The sequence below is a fragment of the Ursus americanus genome, chromosome 15 (assembly GCF_024610735.1).
Source record: "Ursus americanus isolate L20-20 chromosome 15, mUrsAme1.1.p, whole genome shotgun sequence".
Classification (NCBI taxonomy): Eukaryota; Metazoa; Chordata; class Mammalia; order Carnivora; family Ursidae; genus Ursus; species Ursus americanus.
Window position 1 is genome coordinate 57,917,237 of NC_142141.1, and position 12,740 is coordinate 57,929,976.

Here is a 12,740-nt window from a genome sequence, read left to right on the forward strand (position 1 = left end):
ATGAGGCTGGGTGATTGTGGACTTGCGCAAAGCTCCGGCAAGCCGGGGTGAGGATGGGTCTATTGTCTCAGAAACAAACAAAAATCCAAATACTATTGCATTAAAAAAATTAGTAGAATGATAACCCTTATTACTTTCAGAAGTGTTAGCAAGACAGCCACTGTGGTTTGTAACACACTTGAGGACCATGACTCTTTGTATTGTTTCCCTCCTGCGCCAAGTCCCCAAGTTGTCACACAGACACTGCAGGAACCCAGTGTATAAGGCACAGCTAGAGAATTTGCAGCCCATTAGGGAGCTAGGTGGGTTACTTACGAGCCAATAAATATATACTATAAATCTAAATAGCTTTCAAAATAGTTGAAAAAGAATCCTAGGGTGAGATATTTATTATAGGCTGGCAAAATAAACCAAGACATTATAGAGTATAGTTCAAAATTAGTTCTTGGCCAATGATTTTGCTACCCAATTCCAATGTGTAGGAATTTTCTCCACACCACTAAGCAATTTTCCAACACCATCTGGGTGTCCTACGATTCAACTCAGTTCTGACACTGTTTACCAGGAGATAGCATCAGATCTCACAGGTGCAAGAAGCAATCCTGCAAGGCTCCTGCCCACCCCCTCGCCACTTCAGATGCTGATCTTAATGAAGTCCAGGTAGTCACCTGTGCTTCCGACCCATTGGTTCTCGATGGGAAGTTCCAGTGACCTCCCCCCTGGGTTCAATTAATTTGCAGTGGGGCTCACAGAACTCAGAGAAACGTTTTATATACTAAATGACCCGTTTATTATAAAAGGACCTAACTCTGGAACAGCCCACTGGAAGAGATGGACAGGGCAAGGTCTGGGAAAGGCACTCCATGCCCGCTCTGAGCACCACTCCCCCCAAATTTCTACGTGTTTACCAATCTGAAAACCACCTGTCCTTTTTGGTGTTTTATGGAGGCTTCATTACATAGGCATGATTGATTAAATCATTGGCCGTTGGTGATTGAATTGAACCTCTAGCCGCCCTCCCCTCCCTGGAGATCTGGGGTGGACTGAACGTTCCTACCCTCTACTCACATGGTTGGGCCTCCTGTCAATGGGCTTCCATCCTGAGATTACCAGGGGGCTATGGCCCAAGAGTCACTTCATTAACATAACAAAAGGCACCTTTACTGCTCTTTGCACTTAGGAGATTTCCATTGTTTAAGGAGCTCTGTGTGGGAAAGAGGACAAAGGCCAAATATGTATTTCTTACAAATCACAATATCACAGTGGCACTTCTGATTGATGACTTAAGATATGGGGACCAGGGTAAGAAGGACAAAGGCAGATCCATGGTCCTACAGCTCTAGCCCACCAAGGCCTCCCAGGTCTCCCAGAATTCCAGATTCCTCAAGAGCAGCAGGAGGTCCTCAGTTTTGTGTTAGGACTCCTGGTTTTTGTGATGCCATTTAAAAAAAAAAACACTGTGCACACAACACAAAGCCTGGTGTAAAACTTCCTCCAGCAAGTAGATAGCTAAGGGCCACCTGTGTTTCAATATTGCCCTTGATTTCAGGAAAAGGAAACTGCCAAATACAGAGTCACTCTCTGACGAGAGTTCACCTGCGTATACCTCAGACCAAGTCTGGGAGAGAGCTTTCTTTGTGTCACGCGTTTGCTAACAGGCACTGTCCCTATCTCTTAAGTGCTACCGTTAAATGTGATGATTATGGGAAATCTCCTAGCTCAGCCCCCTGCCCCACTGGCAACTGCTTGTGTATTCACCCACGGATCCCATCCTTTATTTATTCATGCATTTCCCGCTGGCCACTGCAGCTCAGTGGACCATAGAATTGCTGTCCTGCTACAAGACAAATTTACCATGGGTTGAATGGCTTCTCTGTGCCAGGCACACTGTTTTGTTCCTTGGCATTTCCAAGTGCTTTCAATTAATTTACAAATGCTTTCCACTGATGATCTCAGTTGGCTTTACCACTGCCCTGGGGAGGGAGCAGCGCAAGTGTTTTTCTAGCTACTTTATAGATCGAGACAGGCCGAGAGGCAATACCTTACCTGAGACCGTATGGCTCCCGGGGCAGCAGAGCTGACCACTCACCCGACTGCATGGGGTCCCATCACCTGGCAGATGGGCTGCCCCTGCAGGGATGTGTGACATTGGCGTTGTACTGCAGCGGACTTGGAATCCAGGTCTCTCTGATAATCTCTAATTTTACACCCTGCTTATCATTTTATAGCACGTAGAACACTGTATCCGGTGCTATAAAAATATCATCTATTTTAAAAAAGCCATTTCCATCGTACAGTTTTGCACCTCACACTTGTTATGAAACCAGGCATTTAATGGCGTGTGCCAAACGGTCGTCTCAGGTGGTACGGACAGAGAGATCCGCTGCCGAGGACCAGCCTTGTGGGCGCCGGGGTTTAAGCTTAGGAAAGAGAGGAGAAAGGTTGGTGAGGATTTTCTGATCATGTGCTCTGCCCCAGGAAAGCTTTTCTGTCTTTCCCACCCCTCTTTCTACGTCGCCCTTGCCAAAACCCACTCTATGCACCGCCCGCCCGCCTCTGCACACCACAGCCTGGCCTCACTTCTCGGAAGTGGCCAGGCCTGATCTTTCCCCCCTGCATCTGCTGACTCCTCTTCACGACAGTGCCTCTGTCTGAACGTCTCTTTCCTTCCCTTCTTCTCTTACCCTTCTCTTCCCCCATCTCCCTTCCTGCCTCACTCTGGCTTGGAGCGTGAGCACAAAGCAGCAAGGCCAGCAGTGTCTTGTGCCCAGGTGGAAAATCCCGAAATAATATTACATCATTTACAGGTAAAAATGGCCCAATTCTATCTCCATGGAACCCATATCTTGCTCATAGACCCACCATTCCGGTAGGGAAAGTATTCGAGCTATATGATGTTCCCGATTGCTGCATTTTCAATTTGAGTAGCTGATTTATCAGACAGATGGAATAGTGGGCACGTGGCCGGACAGCTCCCATGTGACACAACAGGAGACGGGAAGTTTTTCTGCACTGGTGTTCAAGTTAAAGTCAGCACTGACCCCCCCTTTATTTGTTTTTAACGGCTGACCATTGATGATGGAGTCAAGCGACTCCCCAAGTGCAATGAGTTCAAATCTGGAATGGGAGGGACACCAAGGACGGGGACTTCGAGGGAAATAGAGAAACGCGCGTGTTTGTACGAGGCAGTGACTCAGTTGCTGTGTCCCCTCCGGCTGGGTGGCCAGGATCGGCCATGGGTGTCCAGGTGGCCTGTGGGTGTCCCGTAACGGCCTGCTTTCCCTTGCAGTGCGGCACGATGGACCAGGGCCTGTACATGAACCTGACGGAGAGGAGCCTGCAGGACGCTCAGAGGTTCATTCTGATGCATGAGGTGGTGCAGCCGGTGAGCTTGGTGCCCGCCTTCATGGAGGACGACAGCCGCTTCTCCCACATGGCCGTGGACGTGGTGCAGGGCAGGGACATGCTGGTCCACGTCATCTATCTGGCCACAGGTAGGAGTTGGCACCGCCTCTGAGTTCTCGACCATCTTTTCCTTCCGTGTTTCACATTCCGAATGTGCACTGTCAGTGTCAGGCTGTGAGTCGGGGTTCTCTCCTCCCCCAGCAAAGCCCTGGGACAGTCCTGTCCCCCAGGAACAGCCTTGGCCTCATCATCCTGTGCTTCTCACAGGAAACTGCGTTTCACTTTCTTTATTGCATTACATCGGTCCTGATTTTAGTCGGGAAGACAATGCCTAATTTCTTCATTATTATTTCTTAACTACTCATAAAATAAGTCTTTTTCTTGGCAAGACCATTTTCATTGGCATTGTTTAAGACCTTGGAATTGGTTAGAGGACACTGCTGGGTGTGATATTATCCTGGGATTGTCATCATGATTTTCATTTGGTTCAAAACAGTGCTCACAAGATATTCCTGTTGTGGGATATAGATACAAGCATTTAAAGAGTATGTTTGGGGGCATAAACAACAAATTGTTTTAAAGAAAACATAGGCAACAGTGTTGATCACATTATCGATGACCACTAGACATATCCGGTTTCCAATGTCATCAGCTTATTGGAGGCAGTCCTGTCTTGGTTTATGGCACAGACAGGGCAGGGGGCCCGAGGCCAGCCTCCGCGACCGTGTCCCAGCTTTTCCTTGCCTTCAGGTCCTCCCACAGGCTCCCGCACCACGGCGCCCGCCCCCACGCCCACATCCTCTGTCCAGTGCCCTGTGGAATGCCCACTTTCTCAAAGAACACAATTTCCGTTGTCTTTTATAATATTTTATATCCATCACTTGGTTGGTTTTATTCATAAAGTCCCAAGATTTATTGAATGTTAACTATTTTGTGGATCATAGGAGCAGTGATGGGTCAGATGGTGAGCAGCAGACTGGTGACGTCCTGCTCTCCTGAGGACAACACATAATCAACCAGCCACTGCCAGAAGTGACAGAGAGGTGTGACAGGCTTACGCAGTGGATGTGAATAGGGCCATGGGCTAGAAGAGCCAGGGAGGCTCCTGTACTTGACCTCTTGGTGAGGGTTGGCCTCTCGCAGGAGGTGATGTTTAAGCTGAGAGTTTACTAAGGAGCAAGACCTGGCTTTGCAGGAGGAGGGACATGGCGGAGGTGAGGGAGTGGCCAGCTGTGGGCGGGGCCATCATGTTGTCAGGTAAGGTAAGGACAAAGACGTGACCTTGGGATCCCCAGAGGAGGCCATCGGTGCCCCTGAAGGTCCGTCTGAGGGAGGAGCAGGGAGGAAGTGAGGTGGAACGTCCACGATGAGCAAGGCTTCGGAGAGGATTGGTGGGAGCCTGGGGGGGTTGCGAGCTTACGTTTGTTGTGTTTTAAGAGGAGACAGAGAATTACCATTGCAGTGTGTGTCTTGTTCACCAGAGCATAAGAAGGAATCATGGCTTGTTTTCTGCCATTTTTATCCTCAGTGCTCACAGGGTGCCTGGTGTGGGGTAGACTGAGGAATGAGTGAACTGGATCTTTCCAAAAGTTACCCTAGTTTTTCTTCATCAAGTTCTGGTTGGTGCCACAGAGAATAGAGACCTCATGGAATTCCAGGGGGTCTATGAGTCTCTCACCGGTACCGGGAGTGGGGATGGCAAAGGGGAGATGAGGTGGTCCTGAGCAGGCCTTGGAGGGTCCGGGCAGGGCAGCCTGAGGCCTCAGCCTGAGAATTCTGCCCTCTTCTAGAACCGAGGCTGAAGGAAGGTGATGTTTGCTTCCTTGTGTTTATAAGGATTTGTAGTGAGCTTACAAGGATTTCTAACGGCACTGTCCTGGCACTCTAATTTCAGTCAGTTCAGGCTGCTGTAATAAAATACCGTAGACCAGGGGGTGGAGGGTACTTTAAATCTCAAGTCCGTTTCTCACCATTGTGGACGCTGCACGTTCCATGGCAAGGTGCCAGCCAGTCTGTCGCCCAGTGAGAGTCCTCGTCCTCATTCGTAGATGACCATCTCTTTGCTGTGTCCCACATGCTGGAAACAGGTCATTTCTCTTGTGTCTCTTTTATTTTTTTAAGGTCTACTTATTCATTTTAGAGAGAGAACATGAACGGGGGAGAGGGGCAGAGGGAGAGAAAGAGAGAGAGTTCTCAAGTAGATGCCCTGCTGAGCAGAGAGCCCGACTCGGGACTTGATCCCAGGACCCCAAGATCATGACTCGGGCTGAAGGCAGATGCTTAACCGACTGAGCCACTCAGGTGCCCCTTCATGTATCTCTTATAGCCCTGATTAATACATTTTGAAGGAAAAACCTTCTTTTCTAAGTTTTTATTTAGAATAAAATCTATTTTAAAAGGATATTATTGTTAATGATCCAGCATATAGGTTTCTTCTTTATTTCCAAGGAATTGAAATGTGAAAATGGAATATCGGAAAGAATAGTCCAAAATGCCAGTCTACTTTCACTAACCCTGTGAAGAGCTGAACAACTTCCTGACAAGTAGGCACGACAAAGATTAGAGATTCTGACTTAAAACTCTAAAGGCTCACGTTGATGGTGTTTTATTTATATCTTCCCAGTAGAGTTCTGTCAAGACAAACCAGGAACATTCCTTCTCTTTGATATGAAAGCCAATGCTGAGCACACGTGACCGGGGTCCTTCCAGGCCCCGTTGCAGCACGGGCTGGGCCTCATCCAGGGATTTATCAGTGCTCAGCTGGTAGAGCCTGAGTGTAGCACTCCTCACGAGGCAACACGAAGCACAGTGCTTTCTAACTTGCTAATAAAATCAGTTTGCTATCTTGGGTTTGGGCATCCACGTCTGGGGATACGTTTATTTACTCCCCCTTGATTTTACTTGAATTAACAGGAACTGGAGAACACCTGCCAATGGCCATTTGAAATTTGGTTTATTTTATTTGTCAGTATTATCTAAAAATCGAAGTCAAATAGACCTTGTTAATAGTGCAATTCCTGGTGCTTCCTGCAGCTCAAATGGCTTTTCCCTGCTGGCCGCCACCCCCCTGAGTCAATGGGCCTTTCCCGGACACGTCCCCGGTCTGCTAGCTGCTGCTCCTGTTTCTCTCTGATTGGCAGTCCAGCCAGGGCTAGGCTCATGATCTGGGCCACGACTGTGCTGCTGTTTTATAAGCTATTTCTTTGAAGGTCTTCTCAGAGCAAGAGGCAAAATGGCAAATGGTAACTCCGTTAGAATATATATACCTGGGGGTGCCTGGGTGGCCCAGTGGGTTAAGCATCTGACTCTTGATTTCCGCTCAGGTCATGATCTCAGGGTCCTGGCATCCAGTCCCGTGTCAGGCTCTGTGCTCAGTGCAGAGTCTGCTTGTCCCTCTCCGTCTGCTCCTTCCCCCACTCATGAGCTCTCTCTCTCTCTCTCACTCTAAAATTAATAATAATAATAATAATAATAATAATAATAATAATAATAATAAATAAAAGAAGAATATGCGTGCTGGACTTTGTAAGTGACTGAGTCTCACATCCGTACAGCTGCTCTGCTCCCCTCGCAAAGACAAAACTGGAGGCGCTTTGACAACCCGTGTGTTCTGCAGTTCTTCTCCTCACTTGATGGGCAGATTGCCATCTCCCTGGCTCTCTGCCTCTGTCGTGTTCCTGGGCTGGCTCCATCCTGTCCGCTGGCCTCCAACGTGTGGCTGGTACTCAGGCTCTGCCCGTAGTCACGGTGCTTCTATTTCTTGCCACCTCCCTGGAAATATCGCTCAGTTTCAGAGTTCCTACGATCCCTTCCAGGATGAAGTATAGTACTTTTATTTTTACTTTGTCTCCATTCCAATGTGTCTGTAATCGAATGTGTATCTTTACTGCACAGATCTGCTTCTGCTCCCCTATTCTCTCTTGTTCTAGTGCAGGCAGCACATCCTGGAGATTTGAACCCTCCGCCACCTCTACTAACCATCCGTTTTATTTTCCCATAACTATTAATTCCCTTATTTGCATCTCTGACTGTTCTACAGTACTATTCTAATGCAGTGTTTGTTCAGCTTGAGAGTGGGTAAGACATGGATTCTGATTTGGTACAGAGAGCTGGGATTTTAGAGAGAGAGAGAGAAAGAAATATGTATTTAGAACAAGAAAAGAACTAAGAACAAATTAGAAATTTTATTTTACTTTTAAATTTTATTTTATTATTTTTTATTGACACATAGTTCATACACAATGTTACATTAGTTTCAGGTGTACAACATACTGATTTGACAAGTGTATACATTATGAGGAATGCTGGCATTTTACAGGCTCCCAGGTGAACTTAGCGCTGTGCAATTCTGGACCATATTCAAGTCATGCTGTTCTGGATGAAATAAGAATTTTCTTGACCTAGAATCTCTCTATAACAGATGTACTTTACCTTTCTCTGTGGTTAGGCACTGACATCGATGTGATTAGTTCCTAACTGTTTGTAATGCAGATATGAAATCCATTATCCAGCATGAGCCTAACAGATATGTTTAGTGTTTGTTTCAGTAGCTACTGATATGATTTGCTAACTAGTTCATAAAACATCTGGGACTTGATTTGAAAGAAAATGTTTAAGATGCAGCAAGCTAGTACAGAATGATTAAAATGTATCGGGCAATGGGGCTCCTGGGTGGCTTAGTCGGTTGAGTGTCTGACTCTTGTTTTCGGGCTCAGGTCATGATCTCAGGGTCATGGGATCGAGCCCTGCGTTGGGCTCCATGCTGGGCATGGAGCCTGCTTGGGATTCTCTCCCTCCCTCTCCTTCTGCCTCTCCCCCCACCCTGCTTGAGTATGTGTGCGCTCTCTCTCTCAAAAAAAAAAAAATATGTATATATATACACATAAACACATGCTTACACACACATATGCCAAAAAAAAGAAAAAAGAAGAAGGTCAGAAATTATCTCTAATAGAACTTGGTGGTCTGGACAAGGGGCAGGCAAAGGTACCGGGAATGATTTCTCTGAAATAAAGGAAGATTGAGTCTGAAAATTTCAAAGCACACCATGTTTGAGCTATATTGATTCAGAATAAATGAACACCACATGTAGCCAGGTTAAGTTTTTAAATTCCAAGAATCGATAAAGCATTGGCATTCAGGAGAAAAATAACCCTGATGGAAAAAAGTTAGGAGGCCCCAAAATATGATCCAGGTGCATAAATCTATGAAACATGGTCTAAAATAGTCTGAAGAAAAGAAATGTGAATCACAAACATTGTGGTCAACCAGGAATAAAGAGTGAATAAGCAGACACTCCCCCAAATGAGAAGATCTCAGGCATCAGAATACTGGGGGGTCTTTTTTACAAGTACGAAACAAGACTAATTCCTGTCTAGATGCAGCCAAACAAATGATGGAGAAGGTTTGAGAAAGAAAGGAAAACAAAACAAAATTCAGCAGCAGACATCTCAAGAACAGATTTCAAGCCAAACAACATATATAATAATTGGAGGAAAATGAAGTGTGACTCCAGGGCTTTATTCTAGGCTAATCTTTCCTTCAAAAAGAAAAGCGCGGGGAGAATTCAGGGATACAGCATCTGTGATTCCTCCCTTACAAACAGAAAACCTTCATGACTAGCCAAAGGCAAAAAAAAAAAAAATCAGTACAAAAACCTCAGGAAGGAAGTTCTGGAAAGAGGATGGGTGTTGGGATGAAAATCCATTTTAATTTCAGATAAAGAGGAATGAAGGTGCCCTGTAGAACACGACGGTAAGCAAGTGCTCTGAGAGTTGGTGGAGCGTAGTGTGTTCAGAAAACTTCGAGCTCAGAGAGGGCCTGGAATCAGACCAATCTCCAAGCATGTCCTCAGCTTCTCTTGTCCTCACTCTGTGCCGGACCCTCAGCCATCGGCTCTGGCTCAGTCGCCACCATGGCTGATAGATTCCTGGCAGGACTGTGGGATTCTTCCAGCTGATGCCTACCAGCTGTGGCCAAGTGCCTCCTGCCACCTCTGGACTGGGTTCCAACATTGCACCGCTGGCATGGGATCTGGCTTCTCATGCAGGTGCAAAAGGCATGGGGAGCTGCACCCCAGAAGTGAAGTGGGCTTCACTCCCTGCGAGGTGAGCTTCAGCCAGTGAGATATGCAGGGCACGGGAAGAAGCAAGCTAATGCATTTCCTTTCTCGTTTTCCCTCCAATGGGCTGTCCGAGGCAAGCAGCCAAGCAGACATCTCTCTGTGGTTCGATATGAAGGAGCAGTCCCATGGTGGCATCTTGAATGGCATTGCTTCCTGTTCTTTCCTGCTTCCATACACACACACACACACACACACACACATATATATATATATATATACACAAACTAATATACATATATGTACATATATGTATATTAGTTTCTAGTGTACAATATACCCTGCTTCCTTTCTTCCCTCACTCATGCAGCCCTGGGATTGTACCCCTAATAATGTATTAGCTCTTATCATGCTTCATGCTCTGTGTTCTTGGCAATCACAGTAAGAGAGTATTTGCTCCACCCTGTAGAGCTGCATGGCTACAAACATAGGCACAGATAGATGATGTGTGCTCTATAGACCACGTTGAGATACTCAGATTTCAATCTATAATCAATCAATAATAATAATACTAATAATAATAAACGGGCACCTGGTTGTCTCCATCAGTTAAGCATCCGACTCTTGATTTGGGCTCAGGTCATGATCTCAGGGCCTTGAGAGTGAGCCCCATGTCGAGCTCTGTACTGGGCGTGGAGCCTGCTTAAGATTCTCTTTCTCTCTCTCCTTCTGCCCCCCCCCCCCCACGTGTGCAAACTCTCTTTCTCGAAGAAAACATTAAAAAATAGTAATAAAACTGAAAATTTTATTAAAAAAAAGTAACATGAAGCAATAAATATTTTCAAAGTTTACGGTCCATAATTCCTAGAGAGCGAATTGGAGGGTAGCCCTAAGGGTAGAAATGGTACAATTTGGGTCTACGATATCACTGTGATTTCGCTGCAAGTTTCACTGATCGTATGAAAATAGTCCTAGTGACATGTCATTTCGCTGCAATTGTAAATGAAGACTAATCTGTGCCCAGGGCTGCTTCATTCAGAAACAAGGTCAAGGAGGACATGGTTGTGGTGGGCGTGGCTAGCAGACAGGCAGTGATGGTGTCGACTAAGGCCTCGCTCTTCACCATGGCGATCTTGCCCCTAAAGGGGCAAAAATTGACTCCCGAGGGACAAAAATATCTTACTTTCAGGTATAAAGCACAGATATACATCCACTACATAAACATAGATATAGTCTTTAGTATTAAATTCTCAGGTCCTGGAAGACAAATATAGGAAAAAAGAAAAAAAACTGTGAAAAGTCTCTTTCCTGGAGAGATAAAGAAAAACAGTTTGAGAAATATTGCTCTTGGGTATTTTCATAGAGATAAGTTAACAAACTCAGTGTATGTTCTGGAAGTATGGAGGGGTGAGGAAATGGGTAAGGTCATGAATAACTCCTGGTTTGTTTGGTTTGGACCGTTGAATAATTGCTGACAGCCTTCTCTGAGAAGGGAGAAATGGAGATTTGGGGGTTAGATTCCCTGGAGAGGTTTCATCCGTAAAGACGACAGGCTCCCTGCCCTTAAGAAGCTTATATTTTAGAGACAAACAACAAAATAAACAGTTATATGAAATGTTGCTTGGGAAAAAAAAATACAGCATGAAGAAGGAATGCAGAAGGTCAGGGTTTCGGGCTGAAAAGTCATTTCTAAGGGTAACGAATTGTGTTTACTGATTATCAGGAGGTAGAAGGTAGAGACTGAAATCGTACTTTCAAGGACTTCTGTGTTTTGGAAGGCACCATCTTGACTGTTCTCAGTAGGGATTAAACCCTATGAATCTGACTTTTATAAAGTTTCCAGTGACTGATGGGAATCATCTCACTGAGAAGGCCCACTGAGCAGGAGAAGGGATCACTGAATGGGTGACAGTCTGAAGGCTACCAGAGGTTGGGGTCCCATAACCCCAGGGAGGAGAAAGTAGATGGGACCCCAGCACTCATGGCTTCCCATGGCTTTTCCAGGAGTACCATGGAGAAAATAGAGCCAGTGGCTCTGTCCTACCCTCCCTTTCTTTTCTTCCAAGTATGTGCATATTTTAAAGGTTTTATTTATTTATTTTTAGAGACAGAGAGAAAGAACGAGCATGTGAGTGGGGGGAGCGGCAGAGGGAGAGAGAGCAAGAGAGACTCTCTAATAGACTCCCAGCTAAGCGTGGAGCCTAGTGTGGGGTTCGATCTCATGACCCAGAGATCGTGGCCAGAATCAAAATCAAGAATGTTCTTTTTACTCTAGAGTTTCTCCTGTAAGAGTAACAGTTGGCAACTGGCTTAGCACATGCTGAAATCCCATTCCTGACTTTATCCCTCTGTGTGCAGTTTCTTCCAGTACCTTCTGTAGCCCTGCAGAGAGGAAGATGAGGCTGCTGAGTGCAGGATGGGCCCCAACATTCGCTTGGACCAAAGTACACAAAACTTGAGAGACTCTAGGGGTATCCCTGTGGGCACCAAACATTGACCGATACACTTCTGTTACCATTATTAATAGCTGTCTCCCTTAATATTTAGAATCGATTTGCAAATACTTAGGTGAAATGAGCAAGCATAATATTGTGCAGATTGCATGTTGGAAAGATTTTCCAACAATCACTCCTAATTCTGCCCATCTCACTGAACACTGGAAATCCAAACCTAATCTGAGCTTACTCGGTTTGCGTCCATTTGTGTAAGGGATTCTCTCCTGTAGGCTGGAAGGAAGCATTATGTAGTTCGAGTGTTCATTAGTTAAAATTTAAGAAATTTTGTATTTAATGATAAAATCATTGTAGAGAATGATAGCAGTGTGGGAAAATCCCAATGACCTGGTGTTATGGGTAGGATTATGTCCCCCGCAGAAGACATATTGAGGTCTCAACCCACCAGTATCTCAGAACGTGAGCTTGTTTGGAAATAGGGTCTTTGCAGATGTGAGGAGTTAAGATTAAGTCACACTGGAGTAGGGTAGACCCTTAATCTGATGGGCCTGGTGTCCCTTTAAGAGAAGGAGACACACACACAGGGAGAAGGACATGTGACAACATGGGTGGAGACCAAAATGTGGGGCCACAAGCCCAGGAACACCAATGATGGACAGCCACCACCAGGAGCTGGGAAGAGACAAGCAAGGATTCTGCCCAGAATCTCAAGGGAGCACAGCCCTGCTGATACCTTGATTTCTGACCTCCAGCCTCCAGCACTGCAAGATGATATATTTCTGTTGCTTGAAGCCGTCCAGGATGCCTTGGTCTTCCATGAC

General features: G+C 45.8%; 1 protein-coding gene across 14 annotated transcripts in view; it reads left to right on the forward strand.

The window, feature by feature from the left end:
* Positions 1–12,740, forward strand: part of SEMA5A (semaphorin 5A) — a 475,859-nt gene that overhangs the window by 331,944 nt on the left and 131,175 nt on the right. For all 14 annotated transcript variants that reach the window (XM_087867978.1, XM_045795947.2, XM_045795944.2 and 11 more), the window contains exon 10: positions 3,290–3,494. In XM_087867978.1, coding sequence (XP_087724104.1) covers positions 3,290–3,494 — 205 coding nt within the window. The remainder of the gene's footprint in view (positions 1–3,289; positions 3,495–12,740) is intronic.